At 29.9% G+C, this 17,231-nt stretch overlaps 2 protein-coding genes across 3 annotated transcripts; one reads left to right on the plus strand and one right to left on the minus strand.

Moving 5' to 3' along the window:
* On the minus strand, window positions 2,712-5,291 carry LOC109326716 (cyclin-D4-2-like). The gene is made up of 6 exons (XM_019559473.1): window positions 4,592-5,291; window positions 4,078-4,164; window positions 3,885-3,983; window positions 3,582-3,783; window positions 3,361-3,485; window positions 2,712-3,073 (listed from the first exon to the last, which is right to left on the minus strand). Exons 1-6 carry the CDS (start codon window positions 4,877-4,879, stop codon window positions 2,834-2,836), a joined length of 1,041 nt encoding a protein of 346 aa, XP_019415018.1. The 5' UTR covers window positions 4,880-5,291; the 3' UTR covers window positions 2,712-2,833.
* Window positions 14,415-16,843, plus strand: LOC109326253 (protein CutA 1, chloroplastic-like). Of its 2 annotated transcripts, none has more exons than XM_019558959.1 (6): window positions 14,415-14,551; window positions 14,761-14,876; window positions 15,050-15,112; window positions 16,063-16,094; window positions 16,283-16,377; window positions 16,616-16,843. In XM_019558959.1, the coding sequence occupies exons 1-6, from the start codon at window positions 14,421-14,423 to the stop codon at window positions 16,695-16,697; spliced, it is 519 nt and encodes a 172-aa protein (XP_019414504.1). In that variant the 5' UTR covers window positions 14,415-14,420; the 3' UTR covers window positions 16,698-16,843. The 2 variants fall into 2 exon arrangements, with proteins under 2 accessions (XP_019414504.1, XP_019414505.1); XM_019558960.1 differs by having other exon boundaries at window positions 14,415-14,524.

Here is a 17,231-nt window from a genome sequence, read left to right on the forward strand (position 1 = left end):
GATACTAATATTTACCTATAAAAAGATGCATTATAGAATTAATCATAGGGTATATAGTATTATTTTATGGTATATGGTAAACAATCCCATCAAATTATGATATTTAATTAAATTTTAAAAGACCTTTTGATGTGTTGTTGTACCAAACATACTGAATATGGCATAAAAATTGAGTCAAATGCAATTGGTTTTTTTTAATCATTAATTTGCTGACATGTAATATAATAATTGAGTAGTATTTTTTTAAAATTTCTAATAATACTCAAACCGACTTAAGGCTCACCTTGAAATCCTTAAAATTTTAGTCTATATTATCAGGGCTCTTATATAATTAATATAATACTATATAAAAATTTAAAAAAATAATAAAGAGTGATATGTTATAAAAGAAGTGAAAATCACTTTTGGAATGAGCCTAAGAAAGAATCCTAAAAATCAATAAACTTAAACACACAAGTTTTAAATTAAGGTTACCAAAAAATTCCTTAAGACAAGGATAAAGATTCCTTATAATATTTTAGTAGTAAATTAAACGATATCTATTTTATAACTTCATATAGTACACGCATTCAAATATAATACTAATGTCATTCTTATTATTCCGTTATAAAATTGATTATCGGGAACAAAAAGAGAGCATGCAGAAGAAAAAAATAATGGAGGAAAATCTTGCAGTCCACAGCAACCAAATCTAGGGCACAGTTAGAAGATGCAGACTTTATTTACAGAAAGTGCATCACGCAATGAGAATTGAGCGTGAAAACTGAACAATGTCAGTGATTCATCGCAATGCTATGTAATATTAATACTTTTTTTGTTGTTTTATCTATATGCTAAAAGGTGTTGGGTGATAATTAAAAAAAAAGTTTATAACTGATTTAAATATCTATTTTTCAAGGCTTCTAAGCACGGTACATAGAAATTATTTATCGAGTTTTCATGTTAGTAACTCATATTTTAATGAAAATCATATCATCTCTAGTAGTAAAAGGATCACTACCTATTTTTAATATTAAAAAATATTTAATTATCCTAATTTTTATTGCATCAGGTTTTTTTATTTTTATTTTTATTATTTCATTAAAACTAAATTGAATTATAGCATTTAATTTTATTGCTGAGACAAATCTCATCTCATCCTGCTTAAGGTGATGGTTGCGTTTTTTGGTGATACATGGGCCTGTGGTGGTGATTTTATTCAAAATGATGACAAATAAATATTGGTGTGATTATGTGCTTAATGGTTGTTCTAGATCGAACTAGAGGCCCAACATTGATTATTATCAACATGAGTTATTTTAATTTTTTCTTTTGAATGATACTTGTGAGTTAAAATTATAAAAAATTAACATTAAAATAACTGGTAGAGCAAAAAATTGAATCTCAACATTTTAAAATTATCTATAAGACTTTGAAAATAGTCAAGTATAAGGAACTATGCTTTGATAAGCTTGATCTTGTATTTAATATTTTCACTTCAAGAAAATAAATATCTGTCCAGAAAATATTGATTTTTATTTACAAAACTAAATTATTTTCTTTATTACTATGATATCCTTTAAAATTATGTTTATATTCTATTTTAGTATATATTTTTAGCTTGGACTAAGTCTAAAACAACCCACACTTGTAGAAATAAGGGATATAATAGTACATCATTGTATATGTCATGATTGGTGATTCACAATGTAATTGTGTCCATGGTAAAGTGGAAAATACATGTGTGATGTACCAACAAAATCTAACACTAGATAAATGGTTCGGTTCATTAAAAATGATGCACAAGTTTGATAGATTGTTATTATGTGTAAAAACCCGTTACATTTTTGCCGTATGAGATAAAGTTCATCCATGTAATTTCTACAGTTCCAAAGAAATTAATTATCAACTTGAGATATAATCTATATTTCAAAAACATAAAATACACATGTGAAATAACTTCAGATACATACATGATGCACAACGAACATAATACACATTACACTCTTTAGAGACTTATTTGATAAACATAATCTTTGAGGGATTAAACAACTAATATCTCAAGAGCTAATGAAAATTCGATAAATAAATAAAAACTGATTCAAGAACCAAAACTAATTAAATATTGGTGGAATAAAAGATAATGACATAATTGATAAACACAATATTTCCCGCACATATACCTTATGCCTAGCTCTGCATTTTTTTGGGTATATTTTCTCTCATCTCCCTCATTATAAAAGTAAATAACCAAATCCTTATTCCCCCTCTCCTCCTTCACTTACTCTATTCTCTTTATATAAGAACTAAAATATTTAACAGCTAGTGATACTGATTTAATGCCAACTTCATGCAAAGCTTAGACTATACTAATTTGATATTATATCTTTCACTCATCTCATGGCCCATCTTATTATATGATCTTATAATTTATAGTAAATCTAATTTCAGTCTCTCATGTTTCTCGACCACACCTTCAAAATTTGAAAAACTCAAAATGATTCCCATAACTTTCAAATGGGGTCAAATTAGTCTCTTTTAACATGTTTTACAACATCTGATGAGAACTAGTTGACCCTAAAAAAGATTAATTTGACCCGCATTTGAAAATTTTATGAATCATTTTGGGTTTTTCAACATATGAAGGGGTAAATAGGTAAAGTCGAAAAATATGAAGAATTGAAATGTGTATTTTACTCTATAGTTTATGTTTTAAGCTCATTTTTTCTTTGTTTTTTTCTAGCTATCTCTTCCTGCCATTCCTTACAACAGGGGGTAACCTTCCATGAAACATATATAATGTCCTTATCAGGAAAAGTATCCTATGGATGATGGTAAAAATGTAACCATATCACTACAAAAGCTCTGATCCACAGGTTTTGTTTAGCTTCCTCTTTTTAGCATCAGGGCTATTATGTGAAGAATTTGCACATGAACCAGCATTTGTATCATCACTTTTGTAGCTGAAGCTCAATGCATCCAACACCCCTATTGGACTTTGAGGCACACAAGGTACAGAAGCACTTGAATCTTTGGCAATGCTAGTGTTCAGTGATAGCTCTTGAACCATTTTAATACACTTCAAGACTCTCTCCTGCAAAAAGCACAAATAAGACAACATAAATATGAGAAAACACAAGTATTTGTTGCTAAGTGTTTGTGGTGTTGTTATTTAATAAAGACATAACATATTAACAATTGATCAATGAAAATATAACAGGCATAAATAAGTGTTGCACATTATATTTGTATTGGAAAATAATGCCCCAAAACATAAGTTTTGTCCTTAAAAGTAATCATACTCAAAATGATCAAGGAATAAATGAAGTGCAACTATCATTTATGTTCACTTTTTTTCCTCAATTAGACCACTATCTTTACCTCTTCTACTTGCTGAATCAGAACAGAAATTGTTTTTTTAGTGTCAAGAGTTTTGGTTTTCCCCACAATAGATATAGCAACGGCTGCTGCGATCTCTGATGCTTTGAATTCCAAGAAATCAATCCCTGCATTGAATTCACACCAACCAAATCACCTTCTGTAACTCCACCAATTCAAGATCATTTGTGCAATGCAATTAAGAGATGTGAACAGACATGTACCTTTTGCAGTGCTCAATATAAGTTGGATGGACTGCAAAATTGAAGATCTTAATTGACTTTGATCATCATTGATCTTGCAAAGGAAACGGTCGATGAATGAAAACGGAGTAATTGCTTGCATTCTCCATCTCAACTTGGTCAGTACAAGAAGCTCCATTCTTTGAATGGCTTTAGCTTCAAATACAAATTTGGATTCACCCACCTACACGAAAGACGAAAATCACCAAATGCACAATAAATACATGTCCCTTAGACTAACATAACATTCTCGGGAACCCGAGAATTGAAGATAAGTTTTTCTACCTGCAAATCAACACTCATTGGAACATCAGATTCATCCATTTTAGCAGCCAGAGATAAACATGCCACAGCCAACAATTGCATTGTCCAAGCTCTTCCCTTCTGCAATGCAATCCGCTAAGACTATATCAAAACCGATGGATAGCAAAACAAAACAAAAAATGATATGTTTTCCTCTTTATTCAACAACTTTTACCGGCAATCGATACGCAGAAAGGAAGCGATCCAAGTAATTTATTGATAGGTATGCACAGAGAGGTCCAAACCCAAATTGTACCCGAACCTACACCATGTGCAAAGGACAATCAGATAAATATAAAGCAACCTTCAATTTAAGGTAAATCCAAGCCATAAGAACAAAAATCAAATGTAATCCTAGTTTTGAACACCTTAAAATACATGCACAATAAAACTCTATTCCATTGCATTCAATCAACTTCAGAATATAAGGAAAATCTAAGCATCTAAACTTACCAATGAAATCATCATCATCTAATAATCTAACCATGGATAAAGTCCAAAGTTTTACAATGATTTCATTAATTGAAATCCAAAACTAATGGTTCCGATTTCATTTCAGACCAACAAAATCAAATATTAAGATTTCATAAACACCCCATTTTTTCACAATGAAAAAACAGAAAAAATGGATTTTGGACTTACTATTATGACAAAAAGAGGAAACAAAATCAAAGAAATATTGAACCCACCTTTTCAATCCAATCAACAACTTCATTTCTTGCCCCAAAATCCAAATCCCCGCTATGTAGCCTATTCAAGTAAACAACACCAGGCCAGTGTTCATGTTCCTTTTCAACCATCATCGCAAAACACTCATCATCCTGCAATGGTAACTCATCTGATTCATCAAAATGATTCCTTTGATGGTTCCTACGATGATGCCACGTGTCCTCGTACATAGAAGACTTGTCATCGAAAACGCTGTTGCTGTCTTCTGCACAGAGAAGGCTTGAAACACAGTCAAAACTGGGTGCCATTGCAAAAGCTCAGAGTCAATGAAAAAAAACAATACCCAGATTAAGAAAACGATCACTGATGCTAAAGATTAAGTCTTTTTTAGATTTTAGATGATGGGGTGTGTAGTTGTTGAGATCTTTTAAGAGATGAATTAAGTTAAAATATGTGAATGAATAAGAACAAGAACACAATAGGGAGAGAGAGAGAGAGAGTGAAGAGTTAATTGGTTCTATGTATCTACTTTTTCTTCTTCTTCTTCTTCTCTGTTTGTATCTCTCTCTTTATTTTGTTTCAGAGTTTGGCTGTAAAGGCTGCAAGAAGAAAGAGGGTTTTATGAAGGAAATGAACACAACTTTTCAGGGTAAGAGAGAGAGAGAGAGAGTGGAGTGAGGACAGAGGGGTGTGTGAAGTGTTGTGTATCTATGTTAAATCATAGAAGAAATGGGTCATTACTAATTACCATTTTGTAACTCAGATAGAGACCTCTATAGAAAAAAAAACACAGTTCAGTGTAATTAAAAAACTTATTATAATGAATAGGGTCAAGTTGAAGGATATGTATCATATCTCTCTAATCAATCATATATATTGTCATATTAATAAATAAATAAAATTAAGAGAGTAACTTTATTATGGTTTGAGACAGAAAATATGATATTATTTGGGACAAATGATTTTTGTCCAAATTAAGTATGAGTGAATGTTTTAAGTATAATATTAAGAGATAAGAATATATGTACTCAGTGTGTATAAATTTTATACAATATTTGTTTAATATTCATTATTATTTTAAGTTATTACGACTCTTTAAAAAAGTAATACAAATAAATAATATATTGAGTTTATACTGAAATTATATATATATATATATATATATATATATTACATTTTAATATTAATGTATATGGACAAAAATTAGTGAGAAACAAAATCTATTTTAATAATACCGGCAACTTAAATAAATTATCTTCTAGGTGTTAGAGATACTCCCAAAATAAAAAAGACTGATGCAATATCTTAATCAATGTTTGGTCAACATGAAAAACTTTCTTTAAAAAAATTCAAAATTATTTAATTATTGGTTGTCATTAAAAAATACCTTTTCTTGTGAAACAAATATCATCTTCTGAATCAAATGATGTAAAACTCCATAATAAATAATGTTTATTGAGAAAGTATAAATATATAAATATTTCCTAATTATTTTACCTATATATTCTATTAATCTCCTTTTGTCGCTAAAAATCAAATAAACTTTATTTTATATATTCTTATTTTCTTGTGGTCTCTTTCGCATTTATTGAAAATCAGTAACATGTGATTTTGTCATCTTTACTATATAATATGGGGTTATCCTAACTTTCTCCTCAATGTTTTCGTTTATAACATATGTTGTTTAGTGTGTTCACTCATACAATACAATATTTTCATATTTAATATATTAATTTTACTATATCATTTGATATTTTATCATTCAACATTCAATGTCATATAGCAAGTCTTATAGTTATCGGGTAAAATTCCCCTTAAAGTTTGAGGACACATTTCCATCACATATGATGGATGGGGATCACCTGTCGCATACTTAAAAAGAAAAAATATTAAAAAAAAACAAAATTTGTTTATGTTAGTCAGTGAAATTTCATTGGTTTGGGATATGGCAAGAATGTTTGAGGATAGAGAATCTTGGTTCCACATATGATACCTTAAGCACTCAATCATTTCATCTATTCAGCTTCAGTCCCATGGTTCACATCTCCCTTATTTTCCTTATTGTCATGTATAATTGACCAAATATACTTAAAACTGGTAACATATGGTATTATATGATCTCCATTATCTACTCCTATCTTAGATGTGTTTGCCTCTAGCTAAATTACATTTCATATGTTTTCTTTTAATTTCACTTATACGAAAGTCATGTACTCTAAAGTTTGTCTCGACATTTATGACTTCTTATTTAATTTATCTTTCAAGTCACCAACTAAGAAGATATCATTCACAAAAGCATAAATTGTGGCATTAGTTCTTGGATATGCTCACTAGCACATCCAAAACAACAATAAAGAGTTTATAGACTCCATCTTATTTTAGTACTACCAATGATATTTTATCACTTTTTGAGGAATGAATTAATCTTTTTAGTATACGTGATTGTCCATCCCAACAAGTATGGCTTCCAGACTCTATCTTATGATATCATATTCGTATTGATCTTATCATATATGTCTTTGATTGTTAGATTATATGGAAATGGAACTACTTTCTTCTTGTGTACTTTCCACAACACATCTATAGATTGAGTGATTTAAGATATTTTTGTTCACTTTCCTCTTTAATGTATTTCACTTGATTAAAGTCTCTTGTATTTATTTTTCTACCTTTTGCCCGTCTTTTGACATTTATTTACACTATCGTGATGCCTAGAGATTTGTTAAAGATATGTTTATACTCTATATCGTGTTGCTAAACATTTTCTTGGTGCCTTTCTTATATTTGTTTAAGACTATGCTTCATAATCATTTATTTTTACCTTAATTTTGTTTTGGACTTTTTTGTATTGTTTACTGAAAAAAGTAAAAGCGGAGAAAATTATATTATGTTCTCTAATAAAAGGAGAGACTAGTTGTTACATTTAGAAGAATCAAAATATAGTTGAAATAAATAAAAGATAAATTTGTTAATTTAGTTATTATTGATTAAAAATCATGAGCATATTTCCTAATTTTTTAATAATGTATTATATTTATTTTATTATAATAAAAAACTTTTAGTTATTTTCAGTGGTTTTTTTTCATCAAAAAAAAAATCTCATATAAGTATCCGATGTACAATGTGTTTGCGATGAAAACGTGGCGCAAATACACAAATAAACCGAGGGACAATAGACATGACTCCTCAACTAGGAGAAACAATTTTGTATGATGAGTCTTGTGTTTCTACTCAACCACACGCACACAACGTTAAGGTGTAACAGGTGGAAGGTGGAGAAGGAGTAATAGAGAATGTTACAAGTAAGTATTGTCCTATACCATATCTCAAATCAATAATAATAAGACCCCAAAAAATTAATTGACATAATATATTTTTATTGACTCGGAATATGGTATTTGGCAAAATGTGAGACAACAAATAGATCTATGTTAGAGCAATAGGACGTGGATAGTGATGTTGTTCTGTCCCGTATCGACGCGTGTATACACTTACATTGTTGTACAATCAAATGAGCGTTCGTTTCTCTAGCTGTCATTTCCCTCCATCCTTACCCGCCAAATTATAACATTTCATCAACACTGCTCATAGAAAGAAAGAAAAAAAGAACTATGTGTTTGAATTTTTTTACTCATTTATCTGCAGCTGGAAAAAAAATATAAATGCAATCAATTTCGTTGAGATTTAATTTTTTAAAAGTACTTTTATTTGAAATGAAAATCAAAATTGTATAATCTGTTTATCTCATTTTTTCCACATATGGGTAAATGGGTAATCAAACTTGAAATTAACCTACCATGAGGAGGAAGAGACCAAGTTTAATTTTCCTCATGTGACAAAAACTAAAAGCAGGATTTAATTTTATTTCCTTCAACATATTCTCTCATATGAGATAGGAAGGGTCAATCTTTTGAAATCCAAGATAAACTGATTTTGTAATAACATCATTCACATTATTATTGTATATAAATGAATAGTATATAGTATATTGATTGTATAATTTTTTTTATATTATCACTCTATATAAATTTTTAAAATGATAGTCTATAAATATTACATTTTTTCAAACGATACCCTTCTTAATGATATTTTTAGATAGATAAGAGCATCTACAATAATGAAAAAAGTGAGTTTATAGCCAAAGAATGTTCTTCTTCCAATTTCACTATTGGAGAAGAACCATTCTTGTGCTTAATTCGCAACATTGAACTAAATAAACATTGTTCTTATAGTTGAGACAACATTAAAAAATGAAAAAATTGTTAAAAAATGAAAAAATTGTTAAAAAAGAGAGATCAATATTAATGTGAATGTAAATATGTGGTAGGTTTGTGAGTTCTATTTAAGAACGGAAATGAAAATAGAGTTACATTATTGGAGGTAATTTTGACTTGAATTACTTAAGTTGTTCGAATGTGTAATCAAATATAAAATAATTAGACTCATTTAAAAACAAAAAAAATGGGTTGCATTCGGTAAGGATTCAAAGGGGGAAACCAATACCGCAGCCACAGTAATAACTTAGCCATTAACATTGTTGTTATCACCACCTTGTTATTGTTATCACCACCACCATTATCTCTATCCTCCACTATTATCAACACCCCACGATTATTGTTACACCAATGTCATCACAACTTTCAATTTTAATTATAAATGAACTTGGAACAATAACTTAGCACTTTAGTTCTTTGCACAATGCAAACATAGAAGTTATAATTCGAAATCAATTACGATTATGATACAATTGGAATTTAAATTAGTTCCATATAATACATGAGATACTTGCTAGTGTATTAAAAGGTTAAAACAAATAATAAAATCAATAAATCCTCTAAATTATTTTAAATTAAATCTATCTCCAAAGTGAATGAATAGACATTTTTGCATACCTTATTATAACAAAACGATATTGAACAATGACTTAGATGGTCAACTTATTAGGCCACATAACATTTTTAAATAATTGAAGTTTTTTTCTAAATCTGAATGAGCTTTTCATATTGTAAAACATTTTATAATCTGTAATAATAGGAAATCAAAAACCATGAAAATAAACAATCATTATTCTCCGAAATAAAACTGTAAAAAGAGAGAAACAAATTTAACATATTGTCTCTTATGCTTTCTCTGTGGTGAATCCATTCTGATTCCACAGAAATTGCAAAATGAGATGTACTTTTTGCTCTCTTCTCACTTTTAAACGCCCCTCCTTTTGGATCTGTCAATATTGGTTTGCAAGTACAAAATTGTTATCAACATTAAGCATTGTAGGACCTCATCGTCCTATTCACTCATTTACAATAAGGACGACTACATGTGAATTACTCACTCCACAACAACTGATAATTGGTTGGATTGCTACAAAATTTATACTATTAAGAGTATTCATCAATCTATTCCAACAATTATTATTTCCAAAAATCGAACATTTAACATTTTGGTTATTCTGATATTTAACGGGTCTTACATTACTAAATCAATATATTGTTGGTTCAGATTACTAGTTTAACCATAATAATGATTACATGATAAAAAAAGACTTATAGTTTAATGTTTTAATAATAAAACGACAGAATATTATAATGTTGTTCGATTCATATAACTAATTTAACATAGTTTAAGCATTGCTAATTACAATTTAGAGATGGCAAAGTTTTAAACCGATGCCTCCTTAGACAATTAGGCATTGCGTATTTTTCGTTGGTAATGGGTATGGTAATGTCATATTTATATTTTGTGTATTTTTTATTTGATAGAAAGAGGTGGGGACTTGAACGTGTTTTCTGAAATTTGTGAAGAAAGATGAGATCAAATAGATTTTATAGACAAAGTTGGTCCAATACAACGTATTTTTGGTTACTATAATTCATTGAGATGCGCCTCGACTAGGCAATGATATCGCACGTCACAATAGTTTTTAATATCTATATATGCTCTTTGATTATTGTTTGTGGGCAAAGTAATATTTTTGTCTTGGTTTCTAATATCTTCCTTTGGGTTTTTCTAAAAAGATTAATGTATATATGATAAGTGAAATGAACTCTATACATATGTCATGAATTGCAGTTCTCAATTTGTTTTTTAATGTCAACATAATGCAGCTGTCCAACATTTTCAACATGAGTGTACCAATAAGTTTTAATGAGGTTAGATAAAAAAATGAAGTTAGTAAAAAAAAAGTGTACCACCAGCTGTTTCCAATATTCAAACACAAATTAAGATAACTAATATAATTTTTTATATTTGGCATTTATAGTATGCAAACTACATATTATAAATAATAAGAAATGATATTGAGAGACATGAGAGTGTTGGAGTCAAAACTAAATCATAAATAAATTTCAATTAATTTTTTATATACAAGACTATAAAAGTATGGCTTTGATGTTCAATTTTTTATATAAATAAGACAACTATTACCTATAGATATTGTCCCATATATATATGTAGAAGAGTCTACGTACCTTGTGAAACACTCCTTGTTAATCTCAGCAAAATGGTTATGGCCAACTAAGCTAAGCTTTATATATTTAATGTTTTTATTGTCTCTCTTGAATTTGTATTTTATATGCCTACACTAGTCTCATTGTTAAAGCACAAAATAACATGGGGACTTTAACAATATCAAGCTAAGAAATCACTTCAATGGTTAATTTAAAACATTAATATGACTCGGTTAATCAACATATATATATTTCTCACTTTATCTCACTCACAAATTCCTAACATTTACCATATGAGAACACTCTAACCAATACTCTATCAATTTTGACCCTTACTTATCTAGTGGTAAATCATGATCACCAATCAAAGCAATGAAAGTGAAACATATATCGTCCGTCTCGAATGATGTCTCATTTTATGTCTTAAACTATTCAAAATATTATTTACTTTACATTCTCCTATTTTGTAACCGTTTTGACCACAAATCATGATTTTGGATGACCAGTTATAAACAAAATCAATGGTAACAATTGAGATTGAATTGGACCATAAAACCATAGGAATTGAAAGCTCAGTTTCATTTTCACTTAGGATGCCTGTTTCTTGGATTCAGTAAGCAAGCAAGGAACGTGCTTAAGCATGGATTTCCCAAAAGAGACTTTAGGACACAAATTTCTAACACTTTTTCTAATCTAATTTTTTAAATTCTCCTTTTTTATATCTAATATCTTAAATTCAAAATTTTCTTCTGCTTTTGTTGTGTCCTTCTTTATGGTCATTGGACTAGCAAAACACAAAATTATCCCATATGTTCATGTCAGTTTTTGTACAAATTTCAAAGCCTATGTTCCTACCCTTTTTGTTTATTTTACCCTCTTCCTAAGACTTTTCCTTATGGTCCAAAAGAGAGTCTTCTTCAATATTGTTTGATATCTGTGCCTATCACACTAACATTGTATCATTTACACCGACCCCTTATTTATTTTTAACTCATTCCTTCTTGTAGTTACTTTTATTTCTTAGTTTTTGGTTATTATATCATGATGCTACTTGCCCGAGGTCTAGTCAAATGTTTTTTGGCATATGACATTGTTTTAACTCTAATGTTAGTGCTTTATGTGTGGGCATGTTGGATGAACAAGCTTTTATAGTACTTATATGTGTTATGCAGGGTTGAAGGTTTTAATTATACAGGGGAGAGTCTAATTCAAAAGGCTTTAAATATTATTTTGAGTTTGCTATGTTATCCTATGTAAGATTCTTAATGTTGTTGTTTCCTTGAAGGATGATGTTTACAACGACTTTCAATCTAATGACACTAACTCAATGATAGCTCAATCTCTTTTGTGAGATTTACTCAACTATCAGTATTCGGTAATATACATTAATCCAATTTATAACTAGTCCTTTATGTTACACAAATCTCAATGAAAGACATCAGAACTTAAACATATGAGGATAATCTAACCCAAAAGACTAATTTATTAGATAACAAAATTCATGGCTCAAATACCACATTAAATTTGCTATTCTAAGTTGCTAGCTAATGTGATATTAGACTATTGGTGTGTTCGGTAGAGCTGAATAAATTAGACTTGATTATATATGTCTATAATTATAATATGAAAAAAAAACATATCTTATTTGAAGTATTATAAAAATGTTTCTTTTTCTAATATAAGAAATTCTTTTATAATTTAAGCTAGTTACAAAAACAAATTTAAATTGCATAAGGAATTTATAATCCAAAAATAAGATGAATAAAAAAGCTTCTACCAAAGGCCAATATCCTAGTTTATAAAATATTGAATTTAGTTTTGATTAAAAATTACTAACCACTTGATTAGGGAAATTTATATGAAATGGATTTTCACACCCATAAACTAGGACCATTTTACTTTATTCGGATTGTTCACATGAGTTTCAACTCACATGGGTTTAGATTTGAAAACTAAACTTTGCAACTTGGCATGTTTTCTTTACATTTATGTGACATTGGATCCAAGCTTATGTCCCAAAAATTATTAATAAATTTAAACTAAATAATGGAAACTTTCTAACTTTAGCAACCAAGCTTATTGTACATTGAAAATTCTTCAGTATGTATTCCTTACAAAGTAGGATAGATCTTTATACAACTCTTCTTAAAGAGAAAATTGTGCAGTATATTAATCATATTTTTTTTATATTTGTTTTTGTTCTTACCAATGTATCAATGCACAAATTAGTACTTCATATAGCAATAATTGTAGTTATGTAAATACTACTATTGCTGTATCTCCATGAAAATGACCACTCATATCACACTCGTTATGCCTGTCTTTTATGTTTAAAGTGTTCGTTGCTGAGGCTACACGAAATTTAATACAACTGAATAATAAATAGAAATTATGGGAAGTGGAAATAAAAATGTTCATAGGGTGAAAAAGATTGAGTTTGTCTCTCTTAAAGATTTCTAGCCATTCAAAAAAGTCATTGAGATTCAGTACCTTATCGGGAACCCCCTATTCTAATGCAAGGCAAAGAAATTCGTATTAAGAAATTGACTAATATTTAAACAAACAAATATATATAATCAAAATTGACTAAAACTATTACACTTGCATTCTATTTTTATTTTTTGATATGATGATAAGAATAATCAAAATTAGTGACATATGTGTTTCTTTCATCTTCAACAATCATGACATAATATATGCATATTATGATACCATACTAGAACTAAATAAGATGTGACTCAAATTGAGGTTGAAGTACTCTTACCTACTTAACATTTCAATCTGTAACTTCTTGCTAACTCTTGAATTCTGTTTCTGCTGCTGCTTCGCCTAATTGTCCAATTGGTTTGTCTGTTGAAATAAATTTTTTCTTGGGCTCGCCAACTTAAATAATTTTCGGCCCACATGTGCTGTCAATTTTAGCCACAACATAACCTTTTTTTTATTGTAATTTTTGGTACTACTAAGAATATATTTACTTTTGTAGGTAATGAACTAATCTATTTCAGGCTTGTGTAACTGTTATTTCTAATAAGTATCGCTCACGAAAATCAAATCATTGACCTTTTAATCATTCTAAAAATCTAGCAAGTCTTATACACTGAATCAACGTATTCATCATAGTTGTTTTGCGGTATATGTAGGGTGAGTGTTTTTTGTTTGTTTGTAAAAGTAGACAAATGCTATTTTTTGTTGTTAAATTTAATCAATTAGTAATTTTTTTCTTTTCAATCCATGAGAATATTTCCATAAAAAAATCAACTATTATACAGAAAGTTTTACTAAAATTAAAATCTTAAAAAAATAAAAAGTAGTAGTGCCCAAATATATTTTTTATGGTTAAACTAATTTTAAGATTATTTGTTTGGAGGATATATAATTGCTAATATTCCTGTTATCTTTTATGGCTTCCACTTCCACACTCTCCTTTTGTACATTACGACGTCGTCTCCCTCTAGTTGGGGCGTTTTGTATGCTCACTTTAGGACTCTCCAATCTCAGAACGGGGTTGGTTCATTCTCTCCCTCTCTTTCGGTACTCTCTCTAAAACCTTCATCATAACCTTATTTTCATTATTTCTATATTAATGTAGAGTATATATAATGAGTGTAAAATTTATATACAGTCAGATAATATATTATCCATCACTAATTTGTATTATTTTTTTGATGTTGTATAAACTTTTACACTATTGTTACATACATTTTGTTATGTTCAATGTAACTGAATTCATTCTCTTTCAGATCCAAATTAGGTTACTCTACAAACACCGTTCAATCTCACTCTATCAGAATGGAAGCAAACAACAACACTGTCCCAAGCATTGTTGTCTATGTTACTGTTCCCAACAAAGAATCAGGTCCCACCCAATTCCCCTTCATTTGTATAAAAAAGAGTTTAGTTTTCATATTGAAATAAGCTATGAGCTTATTGAAAGGATATAACTTACAAGCTATTTTCATAATTTATCATGGAAAGCTCAAATAAATTATCTGCAAGCACTTTCAAAAGTTCCCTCTATTGGTTTTGCAGGTAAGAAGTTGGCAGAAAGCATTGTGAAAGAAAAGCTTGCAGCTTGTGTAAACAGGGTTCCAGGTAACATTTTCATACTTGCCGTGTGTTATTATATCCACTTTCTTTAATGTGGTTTTGTTAAGTGTCCCACATTGAGCGAAATAGTATGCCCGTACTTAAGTCGAGCCGCTCCCACCTAATGAACTAGTTTTTTGAGCCGAGCTCTCCATAAATGCTTAACTCTTAACAGGTTTGCTTGTATTTACCTTGTTTTTATGTGGTTTAAAAGTAACATTGGGGATAGACTTTGGAAGTTGTACAAAGTGATTATTGTAATCATTAGTTCTATCTTTGTCGAACTTAAAACTGAAGTCCACATGTTTTCAAAAGCTTCAAAATCAACTTACTATGTTATGATTTTAAGAGCTTGTTTGATTTCGTGTCCTTTCCTTGTTCCCCATGAATACCAGATGGAGGATGAAACTACTTTTGCATAATGATTATTATGCATGTGGTGTGCAATTCCATCATTGGTTAGGTTTTTCTACCGAATACCATGGTGCACATTAAAAAAATCACTCTTTATTAAGGGTTTCTTTGTTCGTATCTGTCTGCAAAAGTTGGTGGTCTAGGGAATACTCTACCAATCCAGAGATTGTGGATTTGTCAGACAAAATTTGAAAGCTTTCTTAATCTTTTTGTGCTATTTATTTTCCGTACTCTGTTCTCCACAATCGCAAACTACTTGTTGCAACTTGCAACCTTTGTCACAACCTTAACCATTGGCCTGAGCATGTAGGTGAGTTGAACTTGAATGGGTTCTACTACCTTTCACATCTTTCTTCGCTTTGTGTGTACTTGTTTCATATATGGTGTGCATGACCTTGTAAAGTACTCACACGACGGTTTACCACTTTACCAAGCGAGTTCGATGTAGTCTGAGGTTAATCTGTTTATATAACCGAGTTAATTGTACAAGTTGCATCCCAGGTATGACTTTCAAATGCCATGTTTACTATGCCTTTGTGCAGGTATTGAGTCAGTATACCAGTGGAAGGGGGAGGTATGAACTTCGAGTTCTCAGTTGACCTAGAATGTTGTTTGATTCATACATTACTACTACAGAGTAATAGTAATTGAAACTTCTGCGTTCTAGCGTGTATTAAGGTTCTCGTGGACTAGTTTCAAGGAAATTTATTTCAAAGTAATGTTGTAGCTTGATTTTGCCAGCTTTGTGTTGCAAATTGACAGATCCAAACTGATTCTGAGGAACTTCTAATAATCAAGACTAGGCAATCCCTTCTGGAAGCACTGACAGAGCATGTCAAAGCAAATCATGAATATGAGTAAGTCTGATGCATTTAGTAAATAACCTTGCAATAGAATTTACATCTGCTTTGTAGAGTTTGAATTGTGTTTGCTATTTCATCCTAAAAGAAAGCTTGAACAAAGGAACACTTATTATACATGATATCTACCAAGACTAAAGAAATTCGGCATTAAAACATGCTGAATTGAACTGTGGTGCAATTGTGGAAAACAGTATTGCATTTAGTTGCTTCTTACCTCTTCCTTTTTTTCCAGTGTGCCAGAAGTGATTTCCTTACCCATCAATGGGGGCAATCTTAAATATTTAGAATGGATTAAAGAGAGCACAAGGGAGTAACTATGAAGTTTGAAGCCAGAGGGTAAGTTCAGTTCTGTCTGTGTTAAATAAAGCTGGCACACCATATATGTAGCTAGGTATTGAGATCTGGATATTTTATGTAGAGGATGAAACTTGAATTACTGCAAATGAATAATGACATTATATTTCTGAAAGAAAAAAAGAAGAATTCTGAAGAAACAAAGTGTAAGTATTTTTTTTGACATGCTTATGCGTGTGTTCCCCATTTTTCTCATGGTTCCATTAAAGTGAAAAACTTAACTAGCTTCATGAGCGATACTTGGTAATTGGTACAATTAAATGCATTCAGTTACCAAGACAAACATTTTGAGAAAATATTAGCTCTCCTACAATATCCTTATCCTCACATATGAAACTACAAGTGGCCTAATATGAAAGTTAAACTGCTGCTATTCGTTGTTCCTCCAACCAACTATTATGGGTAAGAGCATGTGCAACTAAAGATAGATTCATACAAACTTTTTTTAGTCTTGTTATGTCATATCATTTTGCAATCTATAAGCTAATTTTGAC

This window comes from Lupinus angustifolius, chromosome LG14, assembly GCF_001865875.1.
Source record: "Lupinus angustifolius cultivar Tanjil chromosome LG14, LupAngTanjil_v1.0, whole genome shotgun sequence".
In the NCBI taxonomy this organism is placed as follows: domain Eukaryota; kingdom Viridiplantae; phylum Streptophyta; class Magnoliopsida; order Fabales; family Fabaceae; genus Lupinus; species Lupinus angustifolius.

Bases quoted from the DNA above. Each gene is read 5' to 3' on its own strand.
- LOC109326716 (XM_019559473.1), bottom strand. From the start codon at position 4,879: ATGGCACCCAGTTTTGACTGTGTTTCAAGCCTTCTCTGTGCAGAAGAC. The intron at 4,165-4,591 runs GTGGGTTCAATA...CACATGGTGTAG, and splicing joins TTGTTGATTGGATTGAAAAG to GTTCGGGTACAATTTGGGTT. The intron at 3,486-3,581 runs GTACATGTCTGT...AATTCAATGCAG, and splicing joins TATATTGAGCACTGCAAAAG to GGATTGATTTCTTGGAATTC.
- LOC109326253 (XM_019558959.1), top strand. From the start codon at position 14,421: ATGGCTTCCACTTCCACACTCTCCTTTTGTACATTACGACGTCGTCTC. The intron at 14,552-14,760 runs GTACTCTCTCTA...ATTCTCTTTCAG, and splicing joins CATTCTCTCCCTCTCTTTCG to ATCCAAATTAGGTTACTCTA. The intron at 16,378-16,615 runs GTAAGTCTGATG...CTTTTTTTCCAG, and splicing joins AAAGCAAATCATGAATATGA to TGTGCCAGAAGTGATTTCCT.